The sequence below is a fragment of the Neomonachus schauinslandi genome, chromosome 6 (assembly GCF_002201575.2).
Source record: "Neomonachus schauinslandi chromosome 6, ASM220157v2, whole genome shotgun sequence".
In the NCBI taxonomy this organism is placed as follows: domain Eukaryota; kingdom Metazoa; phylum Chordata; class Mammalia; order Carnivora; family Phocidae; genus Neomonachus; species Neomonachus schauinslandi.
The window spans coordinates 136,720,681-136,735,220 of NC_058408.1; the positions used below are offsets into that span (position 1 = coordinate 136,720,681).

The window sequence follows — 14,540 nt, forward strand, 5'->3', positions numbered from 1 at the left end:
ACTCTATAGTTAGACTCCTGAGGAAAGAGGAGTGGTAGTTTTATAGATTTCAATGGGGAAGCAGCAGTGGGAAATGCTGAGTGAACTTGGACAAGTCGCTTTACCCCTGGGCGCTTCAATTTTTCTCATCTCTAAAATGCTACTTCATGACATTGGTTGGATTAAATTTCATGATCCATGCAAAAAGCCCAGCCTGAAAACGGTTTTGCGCAAGAATTGGAAGAGATGGCCTCAGCCAGAGTAAGTTCCTAGGACCTGCCCAAACATTAGTTCCTGCTACTAGAGCAGTTTGAAGCCGAACTTTGCTGGAAACTACAAGAAAACCTGGGTTGGGGAAAACCTTTGTGGTTTCAGTTTCTTGAGATATCTTCCTGGCCTAAATCTTTAATGCTAACTTGCTACCATGTGTCAAGTCCATTCTCCAGCACCCTTTCTGCGAACCTGGCTAACATTGCCTACAGCAAAAATGGTTTCTCTAGGCTCCCTGGAGGAGATGACATTGGACATAGCAAGCTGACACGCTGTTGCTCTCTGAGACTCTCCCAACGCTTCAAAAAAGAAAGCAATGAGCAAGGCATATCTGGTCAGCCGGAAATGTCCTTCATGCAGAATGCTTGATTTTTAAACTCTGTTGAGTCACCTCTACAGATGTTCCCTTTTCTGCTTTATACTAGACAAATCCAGGCAGAACAGTCCTTCCTGACCCTCAGTCGGCCTGGGCAGGGGAGGGTCTCTAGAGTGCCCTCCTCTGACTACCAGCTTAGGCTGGATCCAGAAGGGCTTCTTTTAGGCCCTGTTGGCCAAAAATTAAAAGGGCATTCATTTCATAAAATTGTTGAGGAAATGATTAACTTGTTTCCTTTGATCCTTTCTGCCTTGTAGGAGGCCAGTCAAGTCACAGGAGTGGAGAATGCATTCTATTATTTTCAACATTGCTAAAGTAAACAGTAATAGAAATTCTGCTGCTAGAGAGGTCTAACCCTGGTTTTTTGTAGGGTCAGAAGTCTATGTGTGTGTGTGTGTGTGTGTGTGTGTGTGTGTGTGTCCTTTTGTAAACACAACTATTGAGTAAAAATTTCAGCCATTTCCTCTAACTTTTTCTTTCCTCTTTTTTTTTTAAGGCCTGAACTTCCTGCTGCTATTCACAAAGATGCTTTTTATCTTTAACTTCTTGTTTTCCCCACTTCCAACCCCGGCACTGATCTGCATCCTGACCTTTGGAGTCGCCATGATCCTGTGGCTGGTCAATAGACCTCAGCCAGTCTTGCCTCTTGTGGATTTGAACAACCAGTCGGTGGGAATTGAGGTAACTTACCAATCCTCTTTTTCGTTTGATCAAGCACAAACTGTAATTCAAGACCTTGGGATAACTCAGGAAGAGGTGGGGTGTAGGGTGAGAAAGTAAGCCTTTTAGGTTAGCAATCACCAGAAAATCTACAAAATTAAACTTTGGTTACCGGCATACTTCGCTTTGTATTAAAAATGAAACCACAGCTAGGTTTTAGGAAGCCAATAATCTAGATCAGGTTGGTAAGCTACAGACCGTGGGCAGAATCCACCTTTTTAATGAGCAACTAGCAAGCTAAGAATGGTTTTTACATTTTTAAAAAGATATGTTAAAAAAAAAAAAAAAGAAAAAAAAGCAGTTCATATGTGTTCCACAGAGCCCAGTTTTTACTGCCTAGCCCTTTACAGAAAAATTTTGCTAACCTATGATCTAGATGATAGAGCCAGTGCTTTGGGGGTAGGAGAATGTCTTCACTGAGATACCAATATCTGAGAATGATAAAGAAGTTATTTCATTGATTTAAATTCTGGCTTTGAGTTAATATCCATTCTTAAAACTGGCAGAAGTTGAAGTGGGATTTTCCCCTCAATTCCCCAACTTTCAGCAAATCATACAGCTTCCTACATCTCCGAGCAGAGGGAAAGCTCCCAGAATATTCTCCTCATCATTTTTCATGTTCAATCCTTTGCAGAGAAGAAAGCATTTCTGTTCCTTTAGAAGGCTAACCCCTTCTGATCTTTTCAGGAACTTCTCTCCTCTACCCAGGAATCTTACTCCAAGTTACGTCCACTCTCCACCACCAACACTTATTTGGGGATGTTTGCATGTTCTCTGTTGGCATCTTCCTATGCTGCTGATCCTGCTGCTTCAGACCACCACCTCCTTTCAATCTTCCCTTTTCCCACTGAAGTTCTTTAAGAGTAGTCTGTTCATTTCCTTTCCTGAACTTCAGCCCACTGAGATCTGACCTTTACTACTACCATCTCCCCAAACTCCTCTGGGTCACTTATCACCTAACTTTGAAATTCAATGATTTCTCCTTCAGCCTTCCTCTCAACTGACTTGAGAATTCTTCTTTCTTAAAACTCCTTTTTGTCTTTCATACTACCCTTCAATGAGAATTCTTCCTAATTCCAAGACAGTCTTTGTCACTTAGCTTCTTTCCTCCCGTCAGCTAGAGTTTCAGTCTCACCATCTCAATTCGTCTAAAGCAGGGGCTGGAAACCATGTGCTGTCAAGGCCTGGTGGTGAATCGTTCAGGCTTTGCAGGCCACATGGACTCTGTTGCAACTACTCAGCTCTGCTGTTGTAACATGAAAGAAGCAGACAATATGTAAATGAATGAGCATGCTGTGTTCCAATAAACCTTTATTTGTAAAGGCAGATGACAAGGCAGATCTGGCCCTAGATTATAGTCTGCCAATCCCTATGGAATCCTCCCAGCTGAGAAAATCCCTCCTCTCTCATGACTTGAAATTGTACCTAAAAGGTTATGACACCCGAATCTGACTTCCTAGTTCTGATCTCTCCCCAGTCCCAGACAACGTCAGTGGCACCTTAAGCTCAACAAGTCTCTTTATTGCATATTTACACACACACACACCCTTTCCTATTTCCCCTCCTGCTCTATCTCAGTTAAATGCATCTCTTCTCATCCAGGTGCCTAAAACTGAGTCTGAATCATCTTTCCTTTCTCCTTTCTCCTCAGCCCATCTATGTAAACAAACAGTAAGACGCTACCTTCCTTTGCTGGTCAGGGAACTTTATTGTTGACACCTTGACTTAATGTGACATCTCCTGGAAATCTTCCCTGATGCTCTAAACTAAGTTAGATCTCTTGTTGTGTTATGTTACCCTGTCCTTCTTTAGCCCTTACCACAGCAGTAGCTTACATTTTTGAATGTTTTCTTTAACTGATGCCTAGTCCTCTCTAGACTAACTTGTGTGAGAGTGTAGCTTGTCTTGCTGCTCCAAGATCCTCATCAGAGCCTGATCCTGTGGTTCCAGCTGGTATGTTTAGGCAGGCCCGTAGCTACCGTCTCTTCCTCTAATACCCTGATCTCTACAGGACAGACGGAGTCCATCCCCCAGACTCTGCAATGTGTCTTTTCGCCTCTGGGTCTTTATACAGGCTGTTGCTTCACTCTGCATCGTTCTTTCCCTCCCCTGTACCAAACTATAACTTTGTGGCAAGTGCTTACTTATCTTCTAAGTCCCTATTAAGCATTATTTATTTGCAGCCTTTCTACTTAATGCAGAATGGGTAGCATGACTCAGCTCCCAGAATGTACATTTTTATTACAGCATGTACATCACAATATTATAGTTGTATGTTTGCCCTTTTCACCTCACCTCCACTCCAAAGTCTCTCATTCATGAGATGCTGATGGACAAGGATTCGGTCTTAACTCACTTTCATCTATAGTATCTTCTACACAGTGCTGGCACATGGTGTGCATTTGGTAGATGTTTAAACTGGGTATGATTTTTACAACATAAAACTATACTATTATCTCTCCTCTCTCCACATGTGTATGTGTGTCGGCCTAGGGGTTGGGGGGGAGATCGCTAGAAACGTAACTGTGACAGTCACTGGGTTTCTATAATGTAGAGATATTACAATTTGGGGATTTAAAAAATTGATTGAATAATAAAGAGGTCATTCCTGTGACCTCAGTGTTCAGTATTAACGGTCTCTTCGATTCAATCCCTAAGGGCTTGGAAAGGGTGGGAGAGAGTCAGTCTTGGCCTCAACTTGGTCTTGTGTCTTAGGGCGGGGCACGGAAGGGCGCTGGCCAGAAGAGCAACGACCTGCTATGTTACTACTACTCAGATATCAAGACAATGTATGATGTTTTCCAAAGAGGACTTGCTGTGTCTGGTAAGCCTGGCAGTCTAACCTTGACTGCAAGAAGACCGAGGTGGGGTCTCGTCTCATACACTTCTCTGCTGTCTCACTTCTTAAACCCCAGTGGTAGTCTGAGGGCAGACGTACAAAATTCAGGGGACCTAGCAGAGTATCAGAATGGGTGCTGGAAACAGTGTAGGACAGACTTGCGTTTGAAACCCAGCTCTTCCATTTCCAGCTGTGTGACCTGGTGCAAAATCACTTTGCCCCTCTGGATCTGTCCCTTACTTAACACAAGGAAGACTTCCCTGTCAAGTTGGTAAAGAGCTGATAATAATGTGGGGGAAGGTATTTTGATTAACTCACTGTTATATTTGTTTAGAAATAGGACTTACATAAATGCAATTCCCTGCATTTATAGATGCAGAATCTGAGCCAGAATTAGCATTCAGGGCCCCTGACTTCTTACCTTGTCCTTGACCCTAATGTTAGTCCTTACCAGTACTCTTTAGTATCGCAGAAGGCAATGATCTTTTGGATTTCCTTAGAAAGGCTGCCACGTGGACTTTGGCAGGTTCATTTGGAACGTATCAGGGCTCACTACTTGTTTCTGTATGACTGAACACAATGCGAGGTGTGCTAGTTTCCTTTCAAAATCAGCCAGCTAATACTTCTCCCTACATCTTTTTTTTTTTGGTGACATTCTGTCCAGACATAGGTTTGCCTGTGTGACTTTTTATTTTTTTAAGATTTTATTTATTTATTAGAGAGAGAGAGAAAGAGCACAAGTCAGGGGGGAGGGGCAGAGGGAGAGGGAGAAGCGGACTCCCCACTGAGTGGGGAGCACAATGTGGGGCTCAAACCCAGGACCCTGGGATCATGACCTGAGCTGAAGGCAGACGCTTAACCGACTGAGCCACTCAGGCGCCCTTGCCTGACTTCTTACCCCTTCTTCCCTTCTGCCTTTGACTATGACGATATTTACTAGCCAACTCCTGTCAAGTGCATCAGGCACCACACACATCTTAACTGCTTACCCTCCTCTAAACCTTAAGGATTAGTTATTATTGCCTCTACTTTTAAAAATGAGGAAACAGACACTCAGAGGTTCAGGAACATTCCAAAGGCGACAGAACTAGAAAATGTTGCAGCTGATATTGAAATCTGTCTGTTTGACTGGATTGTTCTATTTTCAGTCAGCTCTTAAGTGTTTTATAAGAGTAGTTGTACCTCCAGACAAAGAAAGGTTTATTGTAGGGGCGCCTGGGTAGCTCAGTCGTTAAGCGTCTGCCTTCGGCTCGGGTCATGATCCCAGGGTCCTGGGATCGAGCCCCGCATTGGGCTCCCTGCTCAGCGGGAAGCCTGCTTCTCCCTCTCCCACTCCCCCGTTTGTGTTCTCTCTCTCGCTGTCTCTCTCTGTCAAATAAATAAATAAAATCTTTAAAAAAAAAAAAAAAGAAAGGTTTATTGTAAAGAAAACTTCTATAAGAAGGCTCCAAAGGGGACTTTACTTGGTATTTCTGACTCCAAATCAGTACTTACTTAGACTTCCATGCAAATAACAAAACCCAAACCAACCATTAATTTCTTTATTGTTTGGCAACTTAAGATACTATATGGTTAATATAACAAACTTTCCTTGGGAATTTTCTATTTTTCACATTTTTCTTCCTTGAGTTTTCTTTATTGTGTTGTTATTGTAACTAGAAACAAGCCATTTAGCACATGTTACGTGGCATATAAGATCCTTCATTTAGAATATGTTTTTCAAAACTGAATTACAACTCAACAGATAAAGTGAAATGGCTTCTCCTGTAAGCAGGCATGAGAAATAGAAAAATGATACGTCTGGTCCCAAGTGGAGATGAATACATCAGCCCTAATATATACTTTTTTTTCCCTTTTTTTTTTTTTTTAGAGAGGCAGTGGGGCAGAGGGAGAGGGAGACAGAGAATCTTAAGAATCCATGCTGGGCATGGAGCCTGATCAGGGCTTGATCTCACGATCCTGAGATCATGACCTGAGCTGAAATCAAGAGTCAAATGCTTAACCAACTGAGCCACCCCGGTGCCCCTGCTCTAACATATACTTTTACCCTACCCAATAGATGGTCTGTGTTGAGAATCTGCTATGGATAATATTTAAAATACAGACCCTCTAGCTCCACCCTGTTGCAGTGGATCAGATTTCCACACAGTGAGACCTAAGAATCTGAATCTTGAACAGAGCTTCTCAGGGGTTCTGCATGTCAGAGTTTCAACTCTGCTTAGCTGAGGGCAGCAACTCTGCCAAGAAGTCAACCGGTGGGCTCTTTGTAGATGACCCCACCTTTAGAACAGATGGACATCTGAGTTGAATATATTGATCAAAGGCTAGGCTGTTGCCTGGTCAGGACTTGGGCTAAATAGGCTGAAGTTGATTAGGGCACGGAATTTAATGAGACTTCAGTTGGTGCCCCTTAGGGCCAATTATTTGACTTGTTCCTTGGCCATGGGCCTCTGCTAGAACTTTCATCATTAGGGAAGTGACGTGATGCGGTATGGTTTTTCCACATTTGCTGCCATTTCTTACTGGGTGAGCTTGAAGAGACTGCCCCAGTCCTCCATGATTTAGTACCTTAGGGATAACAATAGTCGGTTAATGTGCACAGAGAACATTCCATCAGTGGTAGCTAGCACTAGTGAGGAACATTAAGACCAGGGACTGCAGTGGTAGACCGCCAGGGGTGCATTCTCTGGGGTGGAGTGGAGGCTGGGAACACCTCAGGAGCCGGACTTGCCTTGCCTCTGGGAAAGCTGCAGCGTGAGCCCTGACGTCTTGAGCTCTCATACAGCTGTTCCAGCAGGGAGAAAAAGTCCTCGCATTTCCTGTGGACAGGCTCCTCATTCATTTTGTAAATATCTCTTTCATCAGAGTGGCTCTGTCTTTTCAGCTTTCTTTCCCTTTTCCTCTGTCACTTAGATTGGAAGTTCACCGATTTGCCTCTGACTTCGTAGTCACTCTGTCTCTGAATGCTTCCTTTCAGCAAGACCCGAATCCCTCTCAGCAGTTTGACTAGAGCCTCTAGGTAAAATTTCCTTCCCTTCTACTTTTCTCTCGATAACTCCATCTCGCTCTGGCTTAGATGTGGGGGCTTCTCGGTTAGTTAGCGTGGCTCCCTCACCTAACAGCACCATCGCATGGCTCTCCTGGCTGACATGGCTGTTTATTCTAGTAAGCGGAGTTCCCGAACGTTAGCTCTTCAGACGTTTAATTCTTCTATTGTCAAATGTATGACACAATTGTAAAGATACTGAAGGCAGATGTATGTGTGTATGGACAAGAGTGTACCTGTGTGTGTGCGTGCATGGGTGTGTATATGTTTCTGTAGTTCCTTATGAGCCTCAGTATCTCAGGAGACATTCTCATATAAACAGGCAAAGTACATTAACAGATGATTCAAGAGAGCAAATGAAACAAGGGAAACTTTAATAGCTGTTAGAGGGGCCCCTGGGTGGCTCAGTCAGTTAAGCATCTGCCTTCGGCTCAGATCATGATCCCAGGGTCCTGGGATCGAGCCCCACATCGGGCTCCCTGCTCTTGTGTGGGAAGCCTGCTTCTCCCTCTCCCTGCCTCTCTCTCTCTCTCTCGGTCAAATAAATAAATAAAATCTTCAAAAAAATTGCTGTTAGAGAAACTTAAAGTATTAACTTTTTAAACCTAGCAAACCAGAAGGCATGTGAAAAAGATACTTGTATGACTTGATGTGTCACTGGTGGGAGAAAAGTCCTTTCTCACAACTGCTCTGCTAAGAAATGTGGTGCAGGGGATCAAAAACTTGAGCTGTTCTGACCACCACAACCCCCGAGCCCACCCCAACCATGGTGTTTCATTTCAGAGACTCTATTCTAAGAAATGTTCTGAATTTGAAATTAGCAATTTGGAAATATTTATCAGAGCATTATTTCAGGTGTCAGACTTGGAAATGACCCAAATACCCACAATGAGACAAAGTCACTGCAACAGAGCCCTTCCTCAGTTGTCCACAAAAGGCCGCTGAAATCTCTACAGAGAAGAAATAATAACGTGAGGATTTTTATATCAAATGGAGGATGGAAGTAGGATCCAAAATATATCTGTGGCATGAACATAATCCTGTAAACCTATACAAAGGAACTATGAAAATCAGTATCAGTGTTAATAATAGTGTTTAAGTGATGAAATCATTGACAGCTCATATTTTGATTTTTTTCTGTATTTTTTTATGAGCATACATTTATGATAAGGAAGCTCAATCCAAGATTATGCAATAGAGGTAGGCTGTTTGTGTTTACTTATGGGCTTTACTTGTTCACGTCACGTGGGTAGTCCATACTCCTGGTTTTCTCCAAATGCCTATTACCACGGAGGTCACATATTCCAACACCAAACCACACTGAATGTTTCAGTGCATTTCCTAAATGTTTCAGATGTAGTTTGTAAGACTCTCTCTGCCTTTGAGAACTGAGTACTTACTGCCTTTGACTTTCCTTGACGCATAATAGAAGCCCACATCCTTACTGGATTTCTCCTCCTTTGTGTCTCGTCTCTTCCTAATCCCCTTTTACCTTCTTGATCCAAAGGATTTGAAGCTGGCACTCATTTTCTCTTAACGTCATGTTTTTAGACAATGGGCCTTGCTTGGGATACAGAAAACCAAACCAGCCCTACAGGTGGCTGTCCTACAAGCAGGTAAGTCATGCCCATGGTTTTGGGTAGATTCTTTTGTTACTGTGGTATTCTGGATAATGTGGTCTCTTTGAGGTCTTGACTGCTTTCCCCCTCCCACCTCCCTGTCTCTCTCATAGGTGTGTGATCGTGCAGAGTGCCTGGGTTCCTGTCTCTTGCATAAAGGATATAAGCCATCACCAGACCAATTTGTTGGCATCTTTGCTCAGAATAGGCCAGAGGTAACTATGCTCAAGTTAACTCCAGAAATGAGTCTAAAGACTTAAACCCCGCCCCCAAACCAGCACTCTGACACTTGCTGATGACTTACCAAAACTATTTAAAGCTCTCCTATTCTTTAACTATTGTCCCCCTGTAAAGAGTTACAGCTCAGGGCCTCCTTAATCCCTGGTTGAATGCCTACTACTCTAAGTTAGTACCTAGATTTCTGTCATTTCCTAGCCCATGATGATTCCCTTTAAGTCAGTCTCTTTGTCGTATGAGGAAAATAAGGAAGCTATGTGGGGCTGGCAAATAAGAGCTTGTGGACATTGAAGAAAGGGGGAGCTATCTGTATTAGAATTGGAACTTGCGTGTTGTACTTGAACTTGTCAAATAAGGTACCCATTGCCACTGAGACTGGTGTACCCATCTTTGCACAGTGATTGAGAGCAGATGTTACACATTAAGATGATTGGAATTAAGCTTCAGTTAAGTCATTAGACCAATATCCTCAGAGAAAGCTGCTGCAGAATGGTTGGATGTCCTATGCTCCCTAGTGCCAGTTGTTCAACCAAAACCCTGGGAGGGCACTGACTGCACTTTTGGGTGAATCTACATTATCCACCTTTGTGACACCCAGCCTCAACAGGAAGAGATATCCTTGACTCTCATTTAGGAACTTAATGCCAAACCTAGTGTATTCATCTGCTTGGGCTGCCATAACAAAATACCACAGACAAGGGGGCTTAAACAACAGAAACTTCTTTTCTCATGGTTCTGGAGGCTGTAAGTCCAAGACCAAGGTGTCAGCAGGTTTGGTTTCTACTGAGGCCTCTCTTCTTGGCTTGCAGGTGGCTGCCTTCAAAGTGAGTCCTCACATGGTCTTTCCTCTGTCATCCCTGTTGCCTCTTCCTCTTCTTACAAGGACATCAGTCACATTGGACCCCACCCTTATGACCTTATTTAACCTTAATTACCTCTTTAAAGCCCCTATCTCCAAAAGCAGGGGTTAATTTCAACATGAATTTAAGGTGGGGAGGACACAATTCAGTACATAACACCATTAGCAGATTCTGACCCACCTTTCCAGTTCATTTTGTATTGCACTTTCATGCCAGTGATGTTGTGCTATCTTATCTTTATTCATCCACTTCCTTCTTCCCTGAATGCCTGCCCTGCTTCCATCTCCAAATCTTACCAGTCCTTCAAAGCCCTCCCCAATTTCTATCACTTTCCCCAAAGCAGTCCCAGATGGCCTTTACCCCACTCCAAAGTGATTTCTCCTTCCTTAAAATTCCTTAAAACTGGGGCACCTGGGTGGCTTGGTCAATTAAGCATCCAACTCTTGATTTCAGCTCAGGTCATGATCTCAGGGTCTTGAGATCAAGCCCTGTGTAGGGCTCCACGCTCAGCGGGGAGTCTGCTTGGGATTCTCTCTCCCTCTGCCCCTCTGTCCCCCACCTAAAAAAATCCCTTAAAACTAGTGGTTTCTGTACCTTTTATGGATGGAACTTACCACACTCTACTTTCGTATGTTGGTCCTTTGTACTGTAGTTGTCTGTGCTAGCTTACTTCTCTTATTTTAAGATTTTTTTTTTTTTTTAATTCATGAGAGACAGAGCGAGAGAGAAAGGCAGAGGGAGAAGCAGGCTCCCAAAGAGCAGGGAGCCCGATGCGGGACTCGATCCCAGGACCCTGAGATCATAACCTGAGCCGAAGGCAGACGCTTAACCATCTGAGCCACCCAGGCGCCCTTACTTCTCTTATTTAACTGTACTCTATAGCATTAGCAATGGAAGTCTCTAGGGCCCCCAGGTGATTTATTTTAACACAAAAGCATCAAATAAGCATTTGTTGCCTGAATGACTGAAGTGTAATACTCTTCCTTTTCAAAGTGTTTTCTAGTCCTTACTTGAGCTTTTCCCCATACAGTGGATCATCTCTGAGTTGGCTTGTTACACGTACTCCATGGTAGTTGTCCCGCTGTATGATACCTTGGGAGCAGAAGCCATCATATTCATTGTCAACAAGGGTAAGACTTTGCTATTAAATTATAACTTGATTCTGTCTTAATGCTAAGTAATTCCTCAATATCTGCTTTTGCTAGCCAACTTGGAATGCTATGGCCAGAATTTGCTGAAGTCTTTTCTGTTCTGTAGTACTGAGGCTATAATGTACAAGGAAATTACAAAAAGCCCAAGCAGGGGTTGGCTTCTACACAGAAAGTTCGATGAAACGCCCAAGGTGGCAGAGTGTGACGATAGAGTTTAGAGATAAGACTACTTATTTTGGCACACTGGATGAGTGACTAAGTCATTTAATTGACTAAATCACTATGAAACCACTGATTTCATTTCCTATTGTTGTAAATCCAGTCAGTACAGTTAGTCAGCATGTACCAATGTCCACGGTGAATTTGTAGAAAAGAAATACCATTGTTAGAGAAACAAATACAAGTTCAGTGGTCAAGTAACAACCCGTTTCACATATCCACGGTCTTACTTTCTGTCCCAGAACTAGTAGGTTAAGTGACTAGACGCATCTGGACTAGAGACACAATCACAAGTTTTTTATTTTTACAAACAAGTATCCAAGAAAATGCTAACATGTCGAATCATAAAATGTTTGCCTGCTAAAATCCCATTTGTCCCTTCTTTTCCCTTCTACTCCGTACTCCCCTCCCCAAAATAAAACACACTGACAGGACCACACCTGAGTGATCCATGTTTGCTGTCTGTATTCTTAAGCAGAAGGAGGTTCGTGACTTTAGAAGCTGTAAACTATCTGGGCAGCATGCATGAAAACTATGTGCTTCTGTTTCCATTAAGCTCGTTTATTATCGATGGAATGCTTCAGGTTTTATGCATTATAAATCTGATTTGCAGATGTAATCTCTTTTGGGTACCCACTAGCTTTGAAATTTTCAAAAATCTCTCCCTCGTTGCAAGGCAGTCAGGGACAGAGCAGAGCAAGAAGGTGACCTCTGGCTCTGTTTCTGCTTTCAGCTGATATTGCCACAGTGATCTGCGATACACCCAAAAAGGCATCAATGCTGATAGAGAATGTGGAGAAAGGCCTCACCCCGGGCCTGAAAATGATCATCCTCATGGATCCCTTTGAGGATGACCTGAAGCAAAGAGCGGAGAAAAGTGGAATTGAGATCTTATCCCTGTTTGATGCTGAGGTTTGCGCCCTAAATTCAACTAACAGCTCGAAGGCTGGTCTGCCACCAGGACAACGAGCAGGACACTGACCAGAGAGCACGGGGTCCACAAGACTCCTGCTGTGAGGCTTTGAGAATACTTTTCCCTCAAACAACTCAGAAACTGTGTCGGAGGAGAAACACAGTCTGTGGCCCATGGGCACCGACTTCTAAGTAGAGGATTTATCAATACTGAGTTCAGCGGTAGCGAAATAGAGGGGGTCCTGGAGTCTGGTGGCAGGGTTCACATTCCAGCGCCACATCTATGAGTTAGGTGACCTTCGGCAAGATTCTCCACATCTCCCTTCTCCCCTCTGTAAAATGAGGCCGACATAGTCCCCACCTTGTGGAGAAGTTGTAAAGAGTTTGCGTGGGTTAATCTCTAGAAAGTGTTCAGAACAGTGCCTGCTATGTAGTAAGCCCTGAAATGTCAACGATTCCTGTTATTCAAAAAGATTTAGTAATGGTCCTAGATGACTGGACCTCAAGAGTGGGAAGTTTGGACATCTGGAATCTGCCCTCTTGACGTCGCTGTTCTAGAGAAACTTTATGCTCTTCCCTGGGCCTTCCACTGTGCCTGAATTTGGCTTCTAGGCCTGATCTGGGTTAGAATTTTTGTTCTCTTCCCACAGAAAAGGGAGGTGTTTGCATGGAAAAGAGAAAGAGGGGGCTGTATTTGTCATAAGTCTTCCCATCTTAACTAATGACCTCCTTTCTTGGCTTTCTGTTCATGTAGAATCTAGGCAAAGAGAACTTCAAGAAACCTGTGGTAAGTTTTCTTCTGCCCAAATGTGAATCTTGCCCTGTTCAATTCCCAAAACTCTTGGTAGGTTAATCCCTTGTGCTTCCCTCCCCCTCTAGCCTCCTAGACCAGAAGATCTGAGTATCATCTGCTTCACTAGTGGGACCACAGGTCAGTGTGCATGAAGCTGTCCCAGAGACCCCTGGTCGGCCAAAAACATGGCTTGAGTCGTGGGTGGGCTGGTAAATATACCCTATAATGAGCCCTATCCTTAGGGTCTTACAACCTGAAGCTTTTGAGCATGGATGCCCCAATGGAAAAACAGAAGTATAAGCAAATAAATTTCATTGAACACACTGGGAGGGGTTTCCATGCTATGGATTTCAGGAGCCATTCAGACGGCACCACAAAGTCAACCTTCTTCCCCAACTCCACTCTCTCAATTTGACAGTGCCAGAATAGTTTCGCTCAATCAAGGTGACCCAGGGAGAGTTCTACACAGATCAGTGTGTGCCTTCCCCCACCCCTGCAGTAGCTTCTCTATTAGAACTCCTAATAGCTTTTGATATGGCCCATGATGACCTATGGCCATATCCTCCTGTCCATTGTACCAGTTTATAATGTGATAGTTAGGTAATATAGTTAGGTCTGAAGTCCTAAACATAAAGACAGCACAAGGTGGGATTACTTGGATTTTTGCTTTTGACTGTTGCAACCTGAGATTGTGGCTAATGATGTTGTCAGCAGGAATGTCTCTGGGGGCATTAATCATTCATAAACAGAGTCCTATATCATTCGTAAGAGGACGCGGTGACAGGAGAAGCTCTTGGCTCTCTGGAACAGAACCAATTGAATGCAGCTTCTTCTTTCATAGCCAAAGGCTACCTATTAGTTATTTAAAGGATCTTTATCTCCATGTCCTGTTTCCTACAGGTGACCCTAAAGGAGCCATGCTGACCCATCAAAATATTATTTCAAATGTTTCTTCTTTCATCAAGTATATAGAGGTCAGTGGTCAACTGAAAAAGAGGTCCTCATTAAAATGTAAATCTGTTGTAAGATTTTAATCTTGATGTTAGAGGAGGCAGAGACATACAGAAAACAAAAACAAAAATCATGTTAAAGGCCTGAATGTGGACAAATAGTGGTGCTTCTTTGTCCAGAGGACTGTGCATTTTCAAGCCTTGGTCTTTTAGAATTGCTGCACATCTCTACACTCAGTGAAGTTAAGAGGCACCTCTCAGAGTTATACAGTGTACCACATGTACAACTGTGTGTGGCAGTCCCGGGAAGGGGTGGTTCTTTAAAATAAAAAAAAATTATTGAGATATAATTGATGTAACATTGTATTAATTTCAGATGTACAATATAATGATTCCATATATGTGTATGTTGCAAAATGGTCCCCACAATAAATCTAACATCCATCACCACACAGTTACAGTTTTTTATCTTGTGATGAGAACCTTTAAGATCTACTTACTTAATACTTTCAGATATGCAATACAGTATTATAAACTATTAACTATAGTTAATAGGAGCTGCTTTTAAA

At 43.1% G+C, this 14,540-nt stretch overlaps 1 protein-coding gene across 2 annotated transcripts in view; it reads left to right on the forward strand.

Moving 5' to 3' along the window:
* ACSL5 (acyl-CoA synthetase long chain family member 5) overlaps positions 1-14,540 on the forward strand; it is a 41,109-nt gene that overhangs the window by 14,691 nt on the left and 11,878 nt on the right. For both annotated transcript variants that reach the window (XM_021700105.2, XM_021700106.1), the window contains exons 2-10: positions 1,122-1,306; positions 4,061-4,169; positions 8,782-8,846; positions 8,963-9,064; positions 10,977-11,076; positions 12,050-12,228; positions 12,983-13,015; positions 13,108-13,159; positions 13,922-13,995. In XM_021700105.2, the coding sequence (XP_021555780.1) occupies positions 1,151-1,306; positions 4,061-4,169; positions 8,782-8,846; positions 8,963-9,064; positions 10,977-11,076; positions 12,050-12,228; positions 12,983-13,015; positions 13,108-13,159; positions 13,922-13,995 (870 nt within the window). In that variant the 5' untranslated portion in view covers positions 1,122-1,150. The remainder of the gene's footprint in view (positions 1-1,121; positions 1,307-4,060; positions 4,170-8,781; positions 8,847-8,962; positions 9,065-10,976; positions 11,077-12,049; positions 12,229-12,982; positions 13,016-13,107; positions 13,160-13,921; positions 13,996-14,540) is intronic.